This window comes from Eschrichtius robustus, chromosome 4 (genome assembly GCF_028021215.1).
Source record: "Eschrichtius robustus isolate mEscRob2 chromosome 4, mEscRob2.pri, whole genome shotgun sequence".
Classification (NCBI taxonomy): domain Eukaryota; kingdom Metazoa; phylum Chordata; class Mammalia; order Artiodactyla; family Eschrichtiidae; genus Eschrichtius; species Eschrichtius robustus.
Window position 1 is genome coordinate 115,481,988 of NC_090827.1, and position 22,446 is coordinate 115,504,433.

Consider the following 22,446-nt stretch of genomic DNA (forward strand, 5'->3'; position numbering starts at 1 on the left):
GCAGATGAACAAACTGAGGCCAGTAGAGGTTAAGTAATTTACCCAAGTTAGCCTGCTAGAGAGTGGCAAAGTCGAATGAAATCTGGGAAGAACAGGGCCCCGCACTCATGCCTGTCACCATCCCTCCTCCTGCCTCTTGGTCTAGGGGCTGTACCTCCTTTATCTTGGTTCAGTACATTGCCTGGTGTAGACTGGCCACTCAGTCAATGCCTGTGGGCAGAATGAAAAGGAAGAAATAGTTATTGATCATTTGTTACATGCCAGGCCCTATTACCTGCTTTTATAAATATTATCTGATACAATTCTCATAGCAACGCTGGGGAGTTAATATCAACCTCCCCATTTCACAGATGAGAACTGGAAGTGGGGGGACACATACAGCCTGTAAGTGGTAGAACCAGTTCTGTAAATGATGCTTGTCTGACCCCTGAGGCCTAGCAGTTTAGGCCAATCCTGAAACTTCAGCTGGATGGGGCTGGCTCCGTCTGCTCGACCTCTTCCCGTTTTCTCTCAGAGTTTTCTTGCTGTGTTAGAGAGAGAGACACTCCCTCCGTTCCCTCCTCCTCCACAGAAAAGAGACAGACAGAGACAGAGACAGCTTGGGGGTGGGGGAGACAGGATAGGGAGATAAAAAGAACCATTGCTTTCCACCAAAGCACGGACGGTAACTTAAGGCGCCCAGCAGATGGCAGGATGTGGCCAAAGATTCCTGCCTACCAGGCGCCTGGGCGGGCAGGACTGCACCTCGCGGGTAACCTGCGCGTCCCTCAGGGAGCGCCCTCCGAGAGTCCGCGCTCGCCCCACGAGAGCTTTGGGGCACACCCATCGCATCCCTGTCATTAGCATCACCGTGCCCAGTCTGGGCTCCCCAGCTCCCGCCGCCAGGACCCCACCGACCCAGATGCGAACCGCCCTTAGTTCAATTTCAGGGGACTCCCGAGGCCCACGCAGAGCCACTCCTAGGGAGAATGATTTGGGGCAAACCACGCCCCTTTGGGAACTCAGTTTCCACTGGAGAATGAAGGGGTTAGATTGAGTCCAAAAGGATACAGACTCTACTTTCACTCATTAAACATTTAGAAAAACATTAAGAAGGAAGAGCGTGTGTTGCAGAACTGGCAGACACACCACTGCCCGGGTCTCAGTCCGAGTGGACAAATAAGGCCAATAGGGCGTCCGGGGGTCTCCCTTCGTAGCCGGGACCGACTAACTACTGACCGAAGATCTCCTTTACCCCTGAACCTCTACCTGACTCTAAAATGGGCAACAATGCTTTTTCTAACCGTTGGGTTGTTGAGAGGTGACATGGGATTGTGTTTATAAAGCTCTAGACTGAGGCCCGGCACACAGTAGATGCTCACGACTCGCTTCCTGCGTGGAGGGAGCGCCCCGACTCCTCCGGGCCGACGCTGCGCTCAGCTCCGGTGGGTGCAGCGGGGAGGCGGCGGCCCGCGCCCTCTCCTCCAGGCCGCCCCTAGGGCTGCGTTCGCCCGCTGTGCCCGCCGCGCCTTCTCCTCCAGGCCGTCCCTAGGGCTGCGCTCGCCCGCTCGCCCCCTCTGCGCAGCCCCCGCCCATTCCCTCCTTCCCCTCCTGCTCCTCCTCCTCTTCCCGCGCCGCCTCCGATCTCCCGCGTGGAGCGCGCCTCGGCGGCCCCCGCGCCGCGAGCTCCAGCGTTCCAGGGCGGGCGCGGCGTAAGAGCTAGCGTGGCCAGGGAGCGGCGGGCGAGGCGGGAGAGCGCCGCCACGGGGACGCCCGGGAGGAGGGGGCGCGGTTCCCGCCGCTGCGCGGCGCTAGGCCCCCTCCGGCTCGGCGCGCCGCTGCAGCCTGGGCTGGGCGCTCGCAGCACATTCCGCACCCGCACCCCGGCGGCCGGGCATGTAGTAGCGGCAGCTGCGGCAGCCGCCGCGGCGGAATATGGGCGGGAACCACTCCCACAAGCCCCCGGTGTTTGACGAGAATGAGGAAGGTAAGAGGGCGAGGGGCGCCTGCCCCGCGCCGCCCCCTCGGGCATCGGCCGGGCATCCCTCCTTCCAGCACCCTTGGCTGAGCGCCGGCTCTGTGCCCGGCCTGTGCCGGGCTAGGGGCTTCTACCGAGGCAACAACTCCTCGCGTCGGTGCCCCTCAGGGGCCGGGATGGTGCCGAGCGCGAGCCCGGGCGGGGGATTCCGAGAGGAGAGTGAACCCGAAGGCTTCCCTTGGGGGAGCAGGAGGGATGAGTTGACTTCGGAGGCGAGTCTGGATGTTGCTTGGGCTCCGGGGAAGCCGAGGTCTCGTTTAGAGCCCGAGGTTGAAGGAGGCGTTGTGTGTGTGTGTGTGTGTGTGTGTGTGTGTGTGTACTACGCATTTGGTCTTGTGCACGGGCAGGTTCCATGCTGCCCCCCTCATTCGCCCAGGACAGCTTAGGGAAACTTTTCTTGATTAAACTCTGTGTCTGGGCGGAAGGCGTCCCGCTGTTGGCAGCCTCCCCGGTGGAGGAGTGGTGTAGGCGGTCCAAACCTCATCTAAACTCCAGAACTGGGTTCTTGTGGCTCAAATCAGTAGAGCTTCGTATTTGGGATAGCAGAACCCCTTTTCCAGCGCTGTGTGTCTGTGGGCAACTTCCTTAACCTCTCTGAAACCTTTGTTTCTTCACCTAGGAGAAGAGACTTATGAAACTGCTTACTACCTTAGGGGGTCGTTTGAAGCTTATAACCACTGGTAATTCATGTGAGAAGTGCCTTGTAAATATAATCAGTTACAGAGCTCTGCACAGTGTTGTTTATGTGTTAACTTTGCCTCTGAAAGCTCGGTTTCCTATTGCACTGGTTTCTCCAGTCTTCACTGTGCCCCCAAATGACAGCCAGGTCTACTGAGCATAGTCCCGGTGCCAGCCAGTGTTCTGGGGCTTTACATGTCCTCACTCAGGCCTCATGGCAACCGTATGAGGTGGGTACTTTTGTTGTTCCATTTTACAGTTGAAGAAAGAGTTGTGTCCTAGTCAGAGCTGGCTTTGAGGCTGGACAGTCTGCCCTGGAGGCAGTGCTTCTTGTGCCCAGGAATAGGCTTGTGGGCATCAGTCATGATCTCTAAATCTACCAAGGCTGTGGGTGGTAGTCAAACGCTCACTCTGGCAGTCCCTCTGAAAAGACTACCTGAATACAGTCAATGTAATTGAGTCAGGCCCATTTGGTCCTTTCTTAAAGGAGTTCCTAGTCTAGTGGCACTGAGGACCATGCATGGTGATAAGGGCAGTGAGTGGGACCAGTGCAGGGGCTTGGAGACCCAAAGAAGGCTAAGCCCTTCCTGGTTGTTTAGTCTGGAGCACAGGTAGATAGGGAGCCAGGAGTGGACAGACAAGAGGTAGCCAGGTGGGTGGGGGAGGCTCTTGTGTATCCCAGGAAGCATTTGGACACCATGTAGCTGAACTCTTCCCCAGTCAAGTTCATAATGACCCTGAATTGCTCTATGAAAGTCAAAGTGATCTTGACACTTAAATCAGTATTTAAATATGTGCTCTGCTAGGGACACATCCTGCTTGGGGTGGATGTGGGGCAGGCCTGTCCCTTTGGGAGAACTTCTGTCCTGTGAGGTTACATTCAGGGGTGCTCAGACCCTATGAGAAGATACACTCATTGACAGATGGAGAGGATGACTTGGGCCAAAAACTTTCTGTTCTCAATCAGTCAAAGGTTTCCTGTCTATTTTGGGGAACGGACCTATATTAGTCTGCTCAGCCTGCTATAACAAGATACCCCAGATGTGGAACTCCCTGGTGGTCCAGTGGTTAGGACTCTGCACCCTCAGTGCCGAGGGCCTGGGTTCGATCCCTGGTCAGGGAACTAAACTCCCATAAGCTGCGTGACATGGCCACAAAAAAAAAAAAAAAAAAAAAAAAAAGAAAGCATTCACAAGATACCCCAGATGCTTAAACAAAAGAATTTGTTGTTGGTGGTGGCTTAAACAACAGAAATTTATTTTCTCACTGTTATGGAGGCTGGAAGTCCAAGATCAAGGTGCCTTCAGGGTTGGTTTCTGGTGAGGGCTCTCTCCCTGGCTTGCAGACAGCCTCCTTCTCCTTGGGTCCTCACATGACCTGTGTGCTCAAGGAGATAGAGAGAGATCTCTGGCGGCTCTTCCTCTTCTTATAAGAACGCCTGTCCCACAGGGTTAGGGCCTCACCCTTATGACCTCACTGAATGCTAATTATCTCCTTAAAAGCCCTCTCTCCAAACATAGTCATGTTGGAAGCTAGAGCTTCAGCATCTGAAGTTTGGAGGGGACACATTTCGTCCCATAACAGGATCCTTTGATGAAAGCCATGGACTCCTTTCCCAGAAGAAAGCACAAACTTATGCATCACTCCCAATTTTAGAGGTTCGTGGTACTAGCCTGGGTCAAAGGTCACGCTTTAGGTAATTTTTTAGTGTCTTTCTCTTTTATTTGCAAAGGAAATTTGCTTCCCTTATATCGACAACTGTCTCTATCTTTTATCCCAGAAAATATGCTTTAAATATCTATTGGCAAAATAGTTATATCTGGCTTAGCCAACCTTTTGATTTTCCTGCTGTTGTTCCTCATTCCAAAAGTGGTCGGGCTCAAGGTCAACTCCCTGGTTGAAATACAAGGTTAGGACTCTCCTCATTTTGCTGGCTTCCAGCTCAGTGAAACATTAACTTGTTTGATTTTGCCAGCGTATGTCTCAATACCTGTGCAAGTAACACACTGTTATTTGCCGCCAATTGATTCGCTTATTTCATAGGCATGTACTGGTCATCTTTTCTGCACCCACCCCTGTGCTGGGCAGCAGGAATATGGAGAAGATGAAGGCAAAGTTCTAACCCTCAGGGAGCTGGCAGAGCAGATAAACAGCCAGGACAATGTAAGAGAGCTCAGGGGACTGTGGTATCCTACAGGAGGTGCCCTAACCCTGGGGCAGAGAGGAGGGGTCAGAGAAGACTTCCTCTTAGACTAAGTCTTGCAGAAATGATAGAAGTTCCCAGGAAGGAGAGGTTGGTAGATAAGGGAAGGGTGTTTCAGAGGGAGGGAACAGAATGTGCAAAGACAGATGGTAAAGGATAAACATGGCTCTTTGGGGAGATTGTGGGGACTTTAGTACTCCTGCAATGTGGTGTGTGAGGCTGGAAGCTACAGGAGATGAACCCTGAGTGCTGGGCTGGCCTTAAAGGGCCCAGTGGCCATGTATTTGGAATTGACGTTATGGACATCTGTAGTCATGGAAGGATTTTAAGCAGGGCAGGGACATGGTCCGGTGACCGAACATGCTCTCCCAAACCAGAGTTGCTGAGTGGTTGAAGATGCAGATACCTACGCAACCAGAACGAATCTGATTTGTAAGTAATTTAAAGCTAAACTATAGCTGAAAATTTGCCATTGTGTAATTGTACCATAACTGTCTATATTCTGATGGCAAACATTTAACTTGCATCCAGATAGTATTAAAAACTGTAACTTAGTGATGCATTGTGTGGACTCCTTTTCATACCTAATTGGGAATCATTATCACAACTCAGCCAGGGAGGTCTCAGAATCTGCATTTTACTAGAGAGTTTACAGAGGACCTCTGGAAAAGTGCCCAGGGTCCCATGGCCTGTGTATGGATGAGCTGGGACTCATGAGTTAAACACCCAGGCCTGTTTAACTCCAGAGTCTGGTACCTAACACTGTTTCCTGTACCACCCCTGAGGACCTACAGGAAAATTCATCCCTCATAGATATGTAGGACCAACGCAGAATAAGACTAGCACACAGATGAGGCTGTGATAGAGGTCTCTTTATGCAAGCGTCTATAGGAAGATAGTAACAGTGCATCCTGACAGCACTTGATCATTTACAATAATCAGCTACCATCTTCAAAAAACATTTTGTTGAGCTGTCATATCATAATGCAAGTTCTGGGAATGAAAGCAAAATCATCTCCCTTTCCAAATTCGTGTCAAAATTGTTTTTAAGTTTTTTTTCCTTTACCGTCCTAATCTATGTCTAGACATTTTTACATAAGGGTACACTTGCCACACAAAATGATTTCTGCTTTTTCTCTTAGCATCATGTTTTAAGTAGTTTATGTTGCTATAATGTCTTCAAAATTAATATTTGAATGGGCTATGATATTCCATCTGATGGAACTATTGTAACTTACTTAAATGTTTTCTTGTTGTTAGACATGCAGGCTGTTTTCAGTGTTTCATCTTTATAAGTAAGTTGCCTGAAAATTTTATACGTAAAGCGTTTTTCTTCTTTTAAGTGAATTCCTTAAAATGAGGTGCAGTGAGTGAGATTATTGGATCAAAAGGATTGAATAACTTCTAGGACTCCAGAAACATGTTCTTAAATTATGTTTCCAAAAGGTTTTTTTTTTAATATCAATGTTGTATCAATTTATGGCCTGTACCCACATTTGAGGGTATCAGTTTCACAACCTTGTAAACAGCTCTGGGTATTCTCATTTTAGATTGTTAGGAGTTAAAGGGACATTTAAAAAGAAATGTAACTTCTATATTATTGTTGGGCCAGGTAACTTCACTTGCAGCGTAGAACATGAAAGCATCTTCTTGGTTAACATAAATATACAACAAAAGTTGTTTAACTCTGGGCACAGTCAGATAACAAAGGCAATTTAAAAAATCACTCCCTAAAGTTGCAATCATGCTTTACTTGGAGATGGTCTTTTGAACCTGGGGTGTTCCTGTCATTGTGATTCACAAAGTGGCTGAAATCTCTTAATGGGGTAGGATTCACTTCCAACTTTGTCTCAACTTTTTTGAACTTGGGGCATGCTCACTTATGTTATACATTGCTTTTCATGCTTGTACCAGTTGTGGCTTGTGCAAAAGGTGGAAACCAAACATATTCTGAGAAAGTTTGGAATTGCTTTGAGTGCACTTTGTTCTTTATATATAGAGTACGTACAGAAGTAGAGGCTGGAGAGAGGCCATGTAAGGGATGTGGGCTTATGGGCTTGGTGTCCATATGTGTATCAGGCATGTGTGTGTCTAATGCAGGAGTCTAGAATGTAAAGCTTAGATTTTAAGATCTACACCTCACTTGAAATTTCATTTTGATTTGTCTTGTACATGGGGGATTAAGAAAATTACCATAAATCAGTCTGAGATGGTTAAGTAGAAATGAATTGTAGGATGCATTTATACCTTTCAGTCCTCCTAGAAAATAAATATGGACTTCATAAGGATAAACCATGTATTAATCATCTCTATAAAGTCAGACATAAGTATACACACTAATGGATTTCATTGACTATAATGTACACACTTTCCCATGTTTTAACATTTCTGAAATTGGGATGTGCTTTATGATCACTGCTGGTCATGGTGGTACTTGTGATGTAATTTTATTGTTTGTACATGGTCACAGTTGTTCGTACTAACATGATATATGAAAGGTCTAAAGGAACTCTTTTAAGGGATGCGAAAGAATCACATCGTAGGTTAATTGGCAGCATTTCCTCCTTCTTGGTGGCACATAAAGTAATAGTGCATTTAATGTGGATGGCACCTGAAAGTAGATGGAATAGAGCATGCCAGCCTCCTTCAGCTGCAAGTGACAGAAAAGCAACATGAGTTCCTTTGAAGGGAATTAATTGGCTCTGGCCACTTCTCATCACTTCCATTCTGGTCCAAGCCAGCGTCACCTCTCTTGCTTAGGTTATTACAATAACTTCCTTAACTGGTCTGCTTACTTTTTCCCTTCCCCTCTTCTTGGCACCTCCATGCAGCAGCCAGAGTGATCCTGTTAACATGGGCATCATTTTTCGTGCATTGGTCTCTTCCTAAGGAGTTACAAGCTCCTTAAAGTAGGGATGTGGTGTGATTGATTCACTGCTGTGTCCCCAAGCCCTAAAACACCTGGAACATAATAGATGCTCAATAAATTTTTGATGGACAAATCAATAAATGAATGAATGGAGGTGTAAGTCTCATCAGCTGTGGCTGGAACCAAGTTCCTGAATACTATCATGAGAAATCTTCCTCCTTGGATTCTCTCCTCTGTGTGGCTCCAAGCAGGCTCTCTCCTCATGAGGCCCTTACCACCCCCAGGCTCACAGCCTCACAACTCCAAGTGTGGAAAAGGGAGTATCTTTTTCACCATCGTTGCAGAGAACATTCCAGGGTTAGTTCCGATGGGTTCTCATGAGGTCTTGGGCCATTCTTGCACCAATGGCTGTGACCAGGGAGACTGAGGCTCTAACTGGCCGGGCTGGATCTCATGCCCACCCTTGGATTCAGGGGGTGGCATTGGTTCCCCTTGAGGCATTGGGACTAAGAAGATATGTGAAGAATATTCTCAAGGAATATTAGAGTATCAACAGAAGAAGAGAAGTGGACCCTGGGTCAGGCAGGTAAAAACAAACAGGAGCATCTACTCCAGTGACTATTATTGTTGTGTTCCTTGAAACATGGAACATTCCTTGTTTATTTTGTTGCATATCCACTTCTGCACTAGACTGTGACTTACTGAAGAGCAGCAATTCTTTCCTTTTCACCTTGGTGTCTGCAAGGCCGAGAATGGGGCCAGTGAAGGCCTATGGCAGCTCTTTGTTGAATGAGAGATGAAAGTAATAACTTATTGAGGGCCAATTTCTTATATTCTTCTGAGTTCAGAAGCTGTTGAGAAACAAACGAAGAAATTTCAGGTGTATTATTAATAAAGTTGGTTTGGAGAACCGACTTGGATTTGAGTCCAGAATGACCTTTCTATTCTTGTCCCTTAATTTCAAGCTTGAGACTTGCTTGGGCAGAGAATTGAGTCTGTAAGGTGGGCTCTGGGACCGTGGTTCCCAGTCACAGAGAAACCCAAGAAATTTCCAAAAAATGGCAACCTGTAATGATCAATGGGTATCGGACTCATGTGTGTCATGATTTGGGCTATCACTTCTCTTCCCATGGAGAGAGAAGGCAGATCTTTCCCCTAGTGCTTTCTGGGTAAGACAAAAATCCCTCTTTTATGGGATAGCAAAAGGGTGGAGAGGGGAGATGGCTCTCACGATATGAGCTGGAGTGGATAGGGTGTTAGGCTGGTGACAGGATTTATGATGAGTCTTGAGGGAAGGGTTTAAATGCCTTGAGGGAAGAAGTATCACTATTTTAGAAGGATCAATCAGCATAAGCTAGCACTGAGCTTAGGCATTCTCCTGAGAGAATTGGTAGGAACAAAATATTCTTAGCAATACTCAGTTATCTAAAATCTGGTCTCTGAGCTATTACAGACAGAGATGGAAAAACTGTTCTACAAAGAGCAGTGAGAGTCCTGACACCCTAAAGGGATATTCTCCTGCAGACAACAATGGGGACAAACAGTTTAGGATACCAGGGGAGAATTGTGCACCAGAACTACCAAGAAGAGAAAATCAGGCTTATTAGCCAGAGCCAACCGAGGAAAAAGTGAAGACCAATATTGTTACTGATCCTCAGTCTAACTCCTTTCAGCCCTTGGTTTTTCTGACCTTCTTGGAGTGTCCTTATTCATTGAGGAGTCTGGCCTCTGGTTCCTGTTTCCATCTGTGAAGTCAGTAATATAAATAGGCCCCATTCTCTCAATGTGGGGCTTTACCACTGTTCACCCATATCCCGTCCCTGTTTATTTCCATGCAAAGAATTGTCCTTCCTTGTCCAGTTGCAGTTCGGTGGGAACATGTGACTTGCTTTGGTCAATGTGAGCAGAGGCAATGTGTGTCACATCTTGGAAAAAGTATTGACGAACTAGGTGTCACTTCGTATGTCTCTAGCTCTAGGCAACCACGATGTTCTGGATGGTGGAACTTACTTCAGCCTGGTTCCCAAAGTGAGTGCAATGTGGAACGGAGGCCACACTGACTACCAGCCCACCTGACCTGGGACATGGCATCAGTGAGACAGACACTTCTGCTTTTTGAAGGCACTGAGATTTGGGGCTGCTTGTTACTGTAGCATAACACAGCCTGTCCTGATTGGCACACTTACCAAAACCAGCTGTCCCTCAGGTAGAGAGCATTCACTATTTTACAGTTAATTATTATGTTAGCTGTATTGTTATTGTAGATGCCCTTTATCATGTTATTTTCCTTCTATCCTGATTTGCTGGGAGGTTTTATTATCAATGAGGGTTGAATTTAAGTAAATGCTTTTTCTCCATCTGTTGAGATAATATGTGGTTTTTCTCCTTTTTCTTTATCTGACTAGGTGAAGAATCAAATTTTTAGAGTATTCTTAAATAATAAATCAACCTTTCATTCTTGGCATAAAACCCACTTTCTCATGATGTGATATATTATTAGATTTGATTTGGTAATATTTTGTTTATAAATTTTTCATAAGAGGATATTATGAACAGTATGCCAATACATTTGAAATTTGGATAAAATAACTACTTTGGAAAACACAACTTAGCAAAAATAATACAAGGAGAATTTAAATATTAGAATAATTCTATATCTATTAAGGAATTGAACCTGTAGTAAAAATTTTCTTGTAAAGGGAAGTCTAGGCCCAGATGTCTTCATAGGTGAATTCTTCCAAATGTTAGAAATAATAATAATGATAATCTTCCGCAGACTCTTCCAGAGAAGAGCAAGAAAGGGCACACTTGTAAAAAAAATTTTATTGAAGTATAGTTGATTTACAATGTGTTAATTTCTGCTGTACGGCAAAGTGACTCAGTTATATATATTTATTCTTTTTCACATTCGTTTACATTATGGTTTATCACAGGATACTGAATATAGTTCCCTGTGCTCTACAGTAGGACCTTGTTGTTTATCCATTCTATATAAAATAGTTTGCAGCTGCTAAACCCAAACTCCCAGTACTTCCCTCCCCCACCCCCTTAATGTCTTTATTAGTTTTTTTAAAAATAAATTTATTTTAATTTTTGGCTGTGTTGTGTCTTTGTTGCTGCACGTGGGCTTTCTCTAGTTGTGGCGAGCAGGGGCTACTCTTTGTTGCGGTGCGCGGGTGTCTCATCGTGGTGACTTGTTGCGGAGCACGGGCTCTAGGCATACGGGCTTCAGTAGTTGTGGCTCACGGGCTCTAGAGCGCAGGCTCAGTAGTTGTGGCGCATGGGCTTAGTTGCTCCGCGGCATGTGGGATCTTCCCGGACCAGGGCTTGAACCCGTGTCCCATGCATTGGCAGGCGGATTCTTAACCACTGCGCCACCAGGGAAGCCCATCTTTATTAGTTTTTTGTATCAAGGTTATATTGGCCTCATTAAAATAATTTGGAAGTATACCATTTCTTGCAATTCTCTGTAAGAGTTTGTTTAGGATTGTTATTATTTCTAAGTTTCACATGTATTGGCCAAATGTTCATAATATCTTCTTAATCTTTTCAGTGTTTGGAGGATCTGTAATGATATCTTCTTTTTTAATTCTGATTTTGGTAATTTGTGTTTTCTCCCTCCTTAATTTATTTTTTGATTGGTCTTGCTTGGGTTTATCAGTTTTTTAAATTTAAAAATACCCTTGGCTTTCTTAATTATTATTTGTTTGCTAATGATTTTACTGGTTTATGTTCTCATTTTAATTTTCTCCTACGTACATTTTGGTTTAACTTACTGTTCTTTTTCTAGATTTTTGAGATAGAATCTTTGATCATTGATTATATTTACTCACATATTCTGCTCATTATTTCTTCCTTCACTTGGAAGTTTCCATTGGAATTATCTTCATTTTGCCTGAAATATTTTCTTTAGCATTCCCTTTAGTGTATGACTTCTGGTGACAAGTCTCACTTTTTATTTGTCTGAAAATGTCTTCATTTAAACTTTGTTTATGAATTATTATTTTTCTGGATATCAAATCTGTATCGGCAGCTTTTTCCTTCAGCATTTTGAAGATATGATTCTATTGTCTTGTGGTTTTTATTGTTTCTGATTAAAAGACAATTGTCAGTACTATTTTTTGCTCCTTTTCAGCTGACATGTTTTGTCTTGCTGCTTTTAAGAATTTTATATTTTGCTATAAAATTTAAATCAGAAATTTAATTACGGTTTGCATAGGTCTGGCATTCTGGCCATTACCTCCTGCGGCTCTTGCTTCTTCAATCTGTGCTTGAGTGGCATTGTTATTTTTGCGGGATTCTTATTTTGTCTTCTAATATCACTTCTGACATTTTCTTTCTCCTCACATTATCAAACTCAAATTGCACAGATATTAGGCCTTATCACTATGCCTCGTATGGCTCTGACAATATTTCCGTATTTTAAAAAATTCTTTTCTTTCTCTTTGTTTTTAGTCCGAATATTTTCTTCTACCCTATTTCTTTTGTAATCACTTCAGGTCTCTCTATCTGCTATGAAGTATAACTTTCAAGTTCTTAATATTCATTGTTGCACTTTTCAGTTCTAGAATCACCATTTGGTTCTCTTTTATGGCTTTCACCTCTGCTGAAATTCTCAAAACTTGCTTTTTAATTATTTAAACCTATAAATCACGTTTACTTAGAAGACATGTTCGATAACTCCATTATTTGGTAACCTTCTATTTTTATTATCAATTGTTTCCTTTTAGACATCTTTTGTTTTCTCATTTACCTGGTTGTTGTTTTCTTAATGACATGCTGGGCATTATTTAGGAAACATTATTTAGAGAAATAATTTGAAGCTTTGGATGATGTTACGTTTCCTTAGAAAGGTTTTCTTTTCGCTTTTTGTAGGCGTCTAAGCTGGAGCGCCAGGAATTGCTTTTGATCTCAGTCCTCACAGAGATTGAGATGATGAGACGTCCTGTGAGGACAGTTCTCATCCATTTCATACTCATTGCTGGAACAAAGCCCTTTGGCATCCTTACGGGAAGCGCAGAGTTTACCAAGCCTCTTCCTTTTTGGTAGACTCTGATTTTTAGTATGTGTCCTGTCCCTAAAGCCTGCGAGGGCTTCCAAACCCTGTTTGACTTCTCAGCCTCCTGAAAGGTGTTTTCAGATTTGGCAGATACCTCTTGAGGAAGAGTGATCTCAGTGCTGGACCCATCTCTTTGGGCTTTTCTTTTTCATCGATATTCAACCTGCAGCTCCTCACTCCTTTGATAGCTCTATGAGTCATTCAAATAGATTTTAAAATATATATTTTGTGCAGTTATCATTGTTCTTATTAGCAGGAAGGTTGACCAGAAACACTCCAGTCGACCAGAAGCAGAAGTCCTCTCCTCAGTGTTTATCTGTGCATAGTGCCTTCTATTTTAATAATAAGCTCTCCCTGGTACCCATGTCACCTTAGGTCTACCACCCAACATGCCTCACTTTCACAACCATACTTACCCCCAAAACAGTCTTCTTTTGGTGTCCTCACTTTCTCATGATAACTTGGTCCTTAACTCACTACATTGGCTTCATCATTTCAGTGAAATAGCTCTGAGTAGAGTCACCATGATCATTTGGTTCTTAAAACTAGCATATGATTGTAAGTCTTTTCTTTCTTGGAAATAAGAAAATGAGCTCATGCATAAACTCATAATCCAACTGAAGAGTAGAGCCTGTCCTGTACTTCTGAAGCTCCCTGGGCTTCTCCCTGACTCCATCCCCTTTCCCACACTTTCTCATTCCTAACCATACAGTGTTTAATTGTTATTGCTTTATGAAATTTATAAAAATGGTACCACGTTTTATGTGTTCTTCTGTACTTTGCAGTTTTTGCTCAAGACTGAGTTTCTAAGATTCACCCACACTGTGTATAGCTGTACTCTCTTCATTTTCACCAATGTATAATGTTCCATCATGTGACTGCACCGTGAATTTTATCCTTCCTACTGACAGTGGACATTTGTACTCTTTCTAGTTTTTGACTATTATGAACAATGCTGCTATGAATAATTTTGTATATATCTCCTGGTGCACATACACAAGAATTTCTCTAGAACATATACCATTAGGAAAATGGCTGGGTCATAGAACAGGTATATGTTCAACTTTGTTAGATAATGGCAAATTGTTTTACAAAGTAGTTGTACCAATTTACACTCTGATTAGCCATGTGTGGACACTTCCATTGCTCTACATCAGCATTGTTGTAAAGAAATATGATGAATTACAAATGCAAGCCACATTTGTAATTTAGAAATTTCTACTAGTGACATTATAAAGGTAAAAAGGATTAGGTGAACTTAATAATACACTTTATTTACCCTAACATAACTAAAATATTTTAATTTCAATGTCAAAATTATTGAGATATTTTACATCCTTTTATTCATACTAAATCTTTGAAATTGGGTATGTATTTTATAGTAACAACATGTCTCAATTTGGACTAGCTACATTTAAAGTGTTCAAAAGCCACATGTGGCTCGTGGCTACCCTGTAAGACCACACACCTTTCCTTCCTTGCCAATATTTAGTGTTATGGACTTTTTCATATTTGCCAATCGAATGAGCATAAAATGGTATCTTATTGTTGTTTTAAATTGCATTTCCTCACTAACAGGTTGAGGTTTCTTTATATATTTCGTTCCCACTTTTGTGAAGTGTCTGTTCATAGCTTTGTTAATTTTTCTTCTAGAAGTCTGCCTTTTTGGATTGATTTGTTCTTTACATATTCTAGATAACTCTTCTTTGTCAGTTATATATGTTGCAAATATTGTCTCCTATTTTTTGATTTCCCTTTTTAAGTCCTTTATGGTGTTCATTGGCTGTTCCTTCTCCATCTTCTTTGCAAGTTCAGCCTCCTCCCCCTTGCAGTAAATCTTGGAATTCCTCAATACTGAGCCCTTGTACCTCTTCCTTAGCTCTCTGTACCGTCTCTCCAGGTGATCTTGCCAACCCCTACATGGTCAGTCACTCTGTACCAGTCTGAGTGCAGCCAGGAGACCAAAGCAATGTCAAAAAGGGAAAATGTAGTACAAAGGACTGTCATCTAGTCAAAAGGTTAACTTCGAAAAGGAGTCAGGACTCTAGGAGATCCAGAAGTAGCAATTTCAGGAAAACAGCTGCTCCCACTAGGGCTGAGGGTGAGTTAACAAGGAAAGAACTCAGAAACCTAGAAGAGGGCTTCCCTCTCCATCTAGGCTGTTTCAGATCTCATTGGGAGGGCCTGGTTGTCAGAGGAACAGGCATCCTACTGCGTGGCACAGAAGCTTGCTGGAGGATGCTGGCTGCTGCTTGTGCAGGAGGGCCGCTGAGATAAGGGCTACCAGGTCCCCTGCACCCCAGCCTACTGCAGCACGTGGAAAGCAGCACACTGGAAGAAAAAGGGACGTCCCTTCCTCCCACTCTGGACAGGCAGCGTCTCTCTTGCGCCCTCTATTGGCCATGCCGAACATGAAGCTAGCTGGAAATAAATGTCCACAGGGTCCTGCCCAGTGTCACAAAGCAGTGGATTTGGAGCTGAGAGACAGCACATGAATAACTGGTGCCTATTCCTCTAAAACAATGACTCAGTAATTTATTTCCTTAATTCACATTTCTCCTCTGGGCTCCCAGTCTGTGTGCCTGTGTATATATTTCCACTTGGATGTCTCAGAAGATTTAATACCTCAAATTCAAAATGACCTCAATCAAACTCATGTGTTTTTCAGAGTTTCCGAGCTTAGTGCACAGTACCATCATCTACCCAGTTGCAGGAGCCAAAATCTCTGAGGTTTTCCTTGATACTTCCATCTCCTTCACCCCCGTGAATCCAATTAGGCACGTGGCTGTGTTGATTTTACCTCCCAAATATCTTCCAAATCTGCCCTTTCTTTCCAGCCACACCAATACCATCTCCATTCAACATCGCCCCTCATGGGACCCCTGTGCTGCCTCCTGACTGGTCTCCGTGCTCCCTCTTGCCCTTTCAGCACATCCTCCATCCAACCACCGGAATCACAGTTTTAAATCATGAATATGACCAAGCTGGTCCTGCTTAGCGGTCCTTAGTGGCTTCATTGCTTAGTGGCTCAGTGGATATTTTTGGAGTGGATTTGTAATCACTGAACTCCCAGCCGCCCTGGGCGGCAGCTGGGTGGATGCAGGGTTGGGCCCTGGGGGGGTCTGCAGGGTAGGCGTTCGCATGTTAGCTCGAAGGCGGGGGTAGGTCCCAGAAGGGAAGTGAGTCCCACACTTTGTTCCCAACATCAGAGCTGCGGCTTGATGCTCTTTCAATCACACTCTAGCTTCCAGCCCTGCTTAGAGATAGTATATTGGCCTCTGGGCTTATGTGTCTCTGGGACACAGCAGGCACCCTGCCAGGTACACCCTGGAATCTTCCAGCAGGGAAGCCCCGTCCACAGCACAGTGGTTAAGAGCACAGACCGTGGAGTCAGACTGCCTGGAGTTCCATGCTGGCTCTGCTACTTACTAGCTGAGCAACCTCAAGTAAGTTTCTTCTCCTCCCTGATTCTCAGTTTCCTCATCTGTAAAATGGGGATTCAGTGGTACTTACTTCATAAACTGTTCTGAGGAGTAAATGAGTTACTATATGTAAAATGCTTACTACATAGTCTGGCACATAATATGTGCTATGTAAGGTTTATTAAATTAGATTAAGTTTTGTGACTGAAGAAGGTCATGCACAGAAGTTAAAAGGACAGGTTTTGGGGGTTACACAGGTTTAAATCCTGATTTTTCTACATATTGTCTAACTGTGGAGCAGTGCCTTAACCTTCCCAAGCCTCAGTTTCCTCCTCTGGACAATGGGATGCAATCTGATACAGTTGCCATGGGAATGGAGTAAGGTGGTGCTTCTTACAGTGGACAGCGCTTAGGAGGGCACTTGGCCCAACACCTGGCAGCATGATATATGTACAAAGAGAGAGGTCAAGTGAGGACTGCTGTTCCTTTCAGCCTGAAGAAGGAAGTTGTTCTGACTCCCTCCTGCCTTCAACCCCTATCGTCAGGAGGGATTCCTCATTTCCATTCTCCTAGGAAACAGCCTGTTCAGACAAGCTTCCTTGCCCGAGTCCTCATCACAACTGTCAGGAAGGCCAAGGCCTATTTTCAAGAAGCCCGACTCTGGCAAGTTGTGTGGAACAAGCGATCAGGGATAGCCATCCTCTTGTTGGTGGTCGATGCCACTGACATGGATCAAGCCGACTTTTGAGTCTTTTTGCTAAATCTCTTGGCGGCCCCTATGGAGGGCTTGGGAGTGGAGTGGGATTTTAGGAAGGATTAGATGTCGGGCCCCCGTCTTTTAGAAAATGTCCATCATCTTAGGTGCTTGAAGGAAAAAAAGAAAATGACTTCTGGATGCCTCATATTGTGGATTGAGTTGAGTCCCCCAAAATGAGTATGTTGAAGCCTAACCCCCAGTACCTCAGGATGTGACCTTATTTGGGGACACAGATGTAGTTAAGTTAAAAAGAAGTCATTAGTGTGGGCCCGAATCTCATAAAAACAGGAAATTGGAACACAAAGACAGACACACACACAGGGAGAGTGCCATGCACACATGGAGGCACAGGTGGGGTAATATGACCACAAGCCGAGGCACACCAAAAACTGGGCAATCCACCAGACGCTGGGAGAGAGGCAGGGAACAGATTCTCCCTCACTGCTCAGAAGAAACCATCCCTGCTGATATGAGGCCTCAGTCTTGGACTTCCAGCCTCCAGAGCTGTGAGAAAATAAATTTCTATTGTTTTAAGCCACCCAGTTTGTGGTACTTTGTTATGGTGGCCCTAGGACACGATTTCACCTTGTTTTACCATTATGTAGTAACTTCAATGTGACGTTCCAGAGGAAGCCACAAATCAGGTCTGGGAAGTGTTTCCAGAAAAGGCAATTTCTTTTTTTTTTAAGATTTTTCTTTTATGTAGACCATTTTTTTAAAGGCTTTATTGAATTTGTTACAATATTGCTTCTGTTTTATGTTTTGGTTTTTTGGCCTCGAGGCATGTGGGATCTTAGCAGCTCCCAGACCAGGGATCGAACCCACACCCCCTGCACTGGAAGGCAAAGTCTTAACCACTGGACCGCCAGGGAAGTCCCCAGAAAAGGCAATTTCTGAGTCAGTCCTGAGGTAGGGACAGGAAGCATTGAGGGGGGTAACGTGGGAAGGAACGAAAGAGCTGAGAAGGTGGGGCTTGGGGGGCCCTTTAAGGCTAGGGGAGAAGCATGTGCAGAGGTGAATGGGTGGAAGGAACAGAGAGGTGTTCAGAGTTAATGGGGAGTGAGTATGGTGGGGGAGGGGGCATGGGGGAGGGAAGCCGTAGAGATGGGGCTGGAGACTTAGGCCAGAGCCAGGCATTAAAGGGCCTAGGGTGTCATGCTATGTATCTTGGTTGGCTTGGGTTGCCACAGCAAATACCACAGACTGGGTGGCTTGAACAACAGACATTTATTTCTTACAGTTCTGGGCCCTGGGAAGTCCAAGATCAAGGTGCTGATGAGACCTTTCTTCTGGTTTGCAGACAGCTGTCTTCTCTTTGTATCTTCACCTGGTGGAAAGGGAGAGAGCGCTAATCTCTCTCTCTCTAAGGACAGTAATTACTCTCTCTCTCTAAGGACACTAATCCCATCATGGGGCCCCACCCTCATGACCTCATCTAAACTCATTATCTCTCAAAGGCCCCATCTCCAAATACTGTCATCTCATTGGGGGTTAGGGTTTCACCATAACAATTTTGGGGGGACACAAATATGCACATCTCCATATGCTAAGGAATTTGATTTTTATTCTTAGTTGGCAGAACAGACTCTGTTATCTGTGAGACTCAGTGCAAAATAAAAATGTGGTGTCCCTCATTCCAAAATTGGAAAAATGCTGTTAAAGGTACTAAGATATAAAGCTTTTTCCTTTCTTTCATGGTCTCCCTCTTTCTCTTGGTTTGTCATGGTGTTTTTTATCTGCTATTTAACAGCAATCTCGCTAAATAACATTTAAAATTTTGAATTATCAGTGAGCATTTTACCATTCATCTCTGAATTGTGCAATGCCAGTTTTAAATGCAAATACAAGAGCATTGAACTCTCGTGCAGAATCACAGAAATTACCCAATTCATACATCGAGGTACATATATGCACATATATTTCGTTCTGACCAGAACAGTGGAAACACTGCAGAAAATTAACTCTTTTTATTTCCCTCCTTGATGTGTGCGCTTTCTACCAACACTGCCTACCTTCAGCTGACTGATGAGTGAGGAGAGATGGAAGGGAAGAGGAACTATGGTTGTCTCATCTTTTCCTTTCCATCTGTGTCATTACTTCAGCCTCAGTGATTCGCTAACACAGGGAAGTAACACAGGAAGGAAAGGATATGACCAAGGTTCCTTGGTCCTTGCAGACTCTTAGGACACCTATGCTTCTTTTCACATTTGGAGTAAGTTAGTTCTAGTTGGACACAATACTTGGTTTCTGAGGGCCGTCAGTGCCCCTGCTTACTCAGGTATAGACAAAACACACTTACCTGGGTCTTGCTGAACCTCCACACTTCATGGATCCACCAGAATTCTGTGCTCACGGAGCATTACAAATGCCATATGGGAATGAGGGACATGCACATTGAGTGTAAAGCCTCTGCCCATGCGCACGCCCCATTGTAATGCCTTACAAAGCTACATTTCCAAGGTGAAAGACAGCAACTCCAGAGTGTTCAACCAAGTGTAGGGCCCTGAGCTCAGAGCTCTGTATTATTGCATGCCCACAAAACTGGCCCTCTTAGTAGAAGATGAGGAGACACTAATGGTTTTAACCTGGGGAGTGATGTGACCAGTGACCGTTTTAGAATGATCACGATACCTGCAGACTGAAGGATGGGTTGGCAGGGGGAGAAATTGGTGGCTAGGAAGACAGTATAAAAAAATCCATAAGAAAGGGAGGAGGGTTGTAAATCCCCATAATTGGATATGTTGGCATATGTGTAGACAGTTACCTGTATCACTATATATTGATGTACAGTAAAACGCAAATACTCCTACAGGTGTTTTTTTACGAATCTAGCCCCTTCACCCTGTGGATAATGCCAGTGAGCTCCCACTTACAGCCAATATAGCTTATCAAATTCAGCAAAATCATGGCACAGCAGAATTTTCTGCAGTTTACTTAGGTGGTATAATATGTTTATAAATTCCATTTAAAATGTAATTAATTTTAAGCACACTTTTTAAACAAAATTGGAAAGTCACTGCATGTCATATTTAATAAGTTCCAACATAGTTTCTTAACCCTCCTCTCCAGAGTATAATTTCTCCATCAGTCTTCCTGGAGAATCAAAGGGAGCTTAGTAGAACACACCTTTCATGCATTAACCAGAATTGTGCTTGCTTTGGAGTTGCATTTGAAAGTTATTTGCGTTGGCATTTTGTTTCTTCCAGAACATAACAAATGTTTCTGATCTTCCTGAGGTATCTTGGTCTTAAACTGAGGTTATAAATCTTTCAGAGCTTCTGTTTACCAATTCCTTTAATTTCTGTGACGTGACAGGTAGGGAGAGAAACAAAGCTATAATTTATGACTCTTTTTCTTTCTTAGCCAGCAAATAAGACACAAGATCAGGCCCTGGTATGCAGGTTGGCAATTCGGTTTGTGTTTTGGCTTATGCTTCTGAGTTGCCCCTGGGGGAGGTGTACCTACTCCCCATCTTTCTGGAAATGTTTATCTGTCTGTAAATAATGGGAACACTGTGTTAGATTTTGATATAGATTTCTGGCTGAGGCCTATAGGGCAGAGGGTCTTAAATATGATATTGGTTTGAGATGAAATAGCTGTTTAAAAAACCACTAGTGGGCTTCCCTGGTGGTGCAGTGGTTAAGAATCCACCTGCCAATGCAGGGGACAGGGGTTCGAGCCCTGGTCCGGGAAGATCCCACATGCCACGGAGCAACTAAGCCCGTGCACCACAACTACTGAGCCTGCACTTTAGAGCCTGTGAGCCACAACTACTGAGGCCACATGCCACAACTACTGAAGCCTGCGCGCCTAGAGCCCGTGCTCTGCAACAAAAGAAGCCACCGCAATGAGAAGCCTGCACACCACAACAAAAGAGCAGCCCCTACTCGCTGCAACTAGAGAAAGCTCGCGCACAGCAACCAAGACCCAATGCAGCCAAAAATAAATAAATAAATAAATAAATTTATAAAAAACAAACAAACCACTAGTACATTATTTGCTGACAACCCCATCATTTGTTTCTGTAGGCACAACTTACGCCCTGCAGGCTTAAGTTTTTCGTTGCCAACCCAAAGGTTTTACATGGATATCTGGTAGGAATCTCACTCTTAGTGCCCCTCAGTTGAACTCGTGCTTTTCTACCCCATCCCTAAATCTGATCCTTCCCATCTTCCCTACTTTAACAAATAACAGTTCCATTCTTCCAGTGGTGAAGGCCAAAACTTTGGAGTCATCCTTGACTTTTCGTATGGCACCTACCCTCTTTCCTGTAGTCCTCCTATTCCTGTCCTGTACTCCTGCCCTTCACACCCACCATTTCAATACCAAGACACTGAGAAATTTGGAGCAGGAGTTGAAAAAGACTCATCTCTCTCAATTGTCTCAGACTCCCACTCCCAGTTCTGTTTATTTTCAGTCTTCTGGAGTTTATTGAGACTTATGTCTTGGCATTTGGTCAACTTGCCATAGCCTCTTGGAAAGAATAGGTATCCCATAGTGATTGGTGTAGTGTTCTATAAATGTCACTTAGGGATATTCAAATTTCCTGTATCCTTAATGGGTTTTGCTGCTTTTTAAAAAAATTGGTTACTGAGAGAGGAGTTTCAGCATCTGTATGTATGTTTGTGAATTTTTCTATTCTTTTTAGTTTTGTCAGCGTGTATGTATTTTGAAATATGTTAATAGTTATATGCACATTTAGGATTATTTTGTCTTCTTGATGAATTGACACTTTTATCATTATGAAATCATCTTCTTTATCTCTGAAAGTAATGCTGTTTTTTTTTTTAAGTATTTGTTTATTTATTTATTTATGGCTGTGTTGGGTCTTCGTGTCTGTGCGAGGGCTTTCTCTAGTTGTGGCAAGCGGGGGCCACTCTTCATCGCGGTGCGCGGGCCTCTCACTATCGCTGCCTCTCTTGTTGCGGAGCACAGGCTCCAGACGCGCAGGCTCAGTAATTGTGGCTCATGGGCCCAGCTGCTCCACGGCACGTGGGATTTTCCCAGACCAGGGCTCGAACCCGTGTCCCCTGCATTGGCAGGCAGACTCTCAACCACTGCGCCACCAGGGAAGCCCTGCTGTTTTGAATTCTACATGGCTGCTTTTAATATAGTCATGCCAGCTTTTTAATGCTTAGTGTATGCATGGGAAATCATTTTCCTTTTTCTCACTTTCATTTACTGTGTCTTTGAATTTAAGCATCACTTTAAACAGCATGTAGTTGGAGCTTCCTTTTTTTGTTTTGTCTGAAAACCTCTGCCTTTTAGTTGGAGTAATTAGTTCATTTATGTTTAATATATTTTTTGATGTGGTTGGGTTTAATTCTGCCTCTGTCTGACTTTGCTCTTTGTTTATTTGTTCCCTGTGCTCTTTGCTCCTTTTTTATTCCCTTTTTGAATTTTTATAAATCTAGTATATTTTAATATTCCATTTTATTTTG

At 44.0% G+C, this 22,446-nt stretch overlaps 1 protein-coding gene across 2 annotated transcripts in view; it reads left to right on the forward strand.

Moving 5' to 3' along the window:
• The first annotated feature begins 1,643 nt into the window (after nucleotides 1-1,643).
• The window catches only part of STK32B (serine/threonine kinase 32B), a 344,720-nt gene continuing 323,917 nt past the window's right edge, over nucleotides 1,644-22,446 (forward strand). For both annotated transcript variants that reach the window (XM_068543234.1, XM_068543236.1), the window contains exon 1: nucleotides 1,644-1,966. In XM_068543234.1, the coding sequence (XP_068399335.1) occupies nucleotides 1,915-1,966 (52 nt within the window). In that variant the 5' untranslated portion in view covers nucleotides 1,644-1,914. The remainder of the gene's footprint in view (nucleotides 1,967-22,446) is intronic.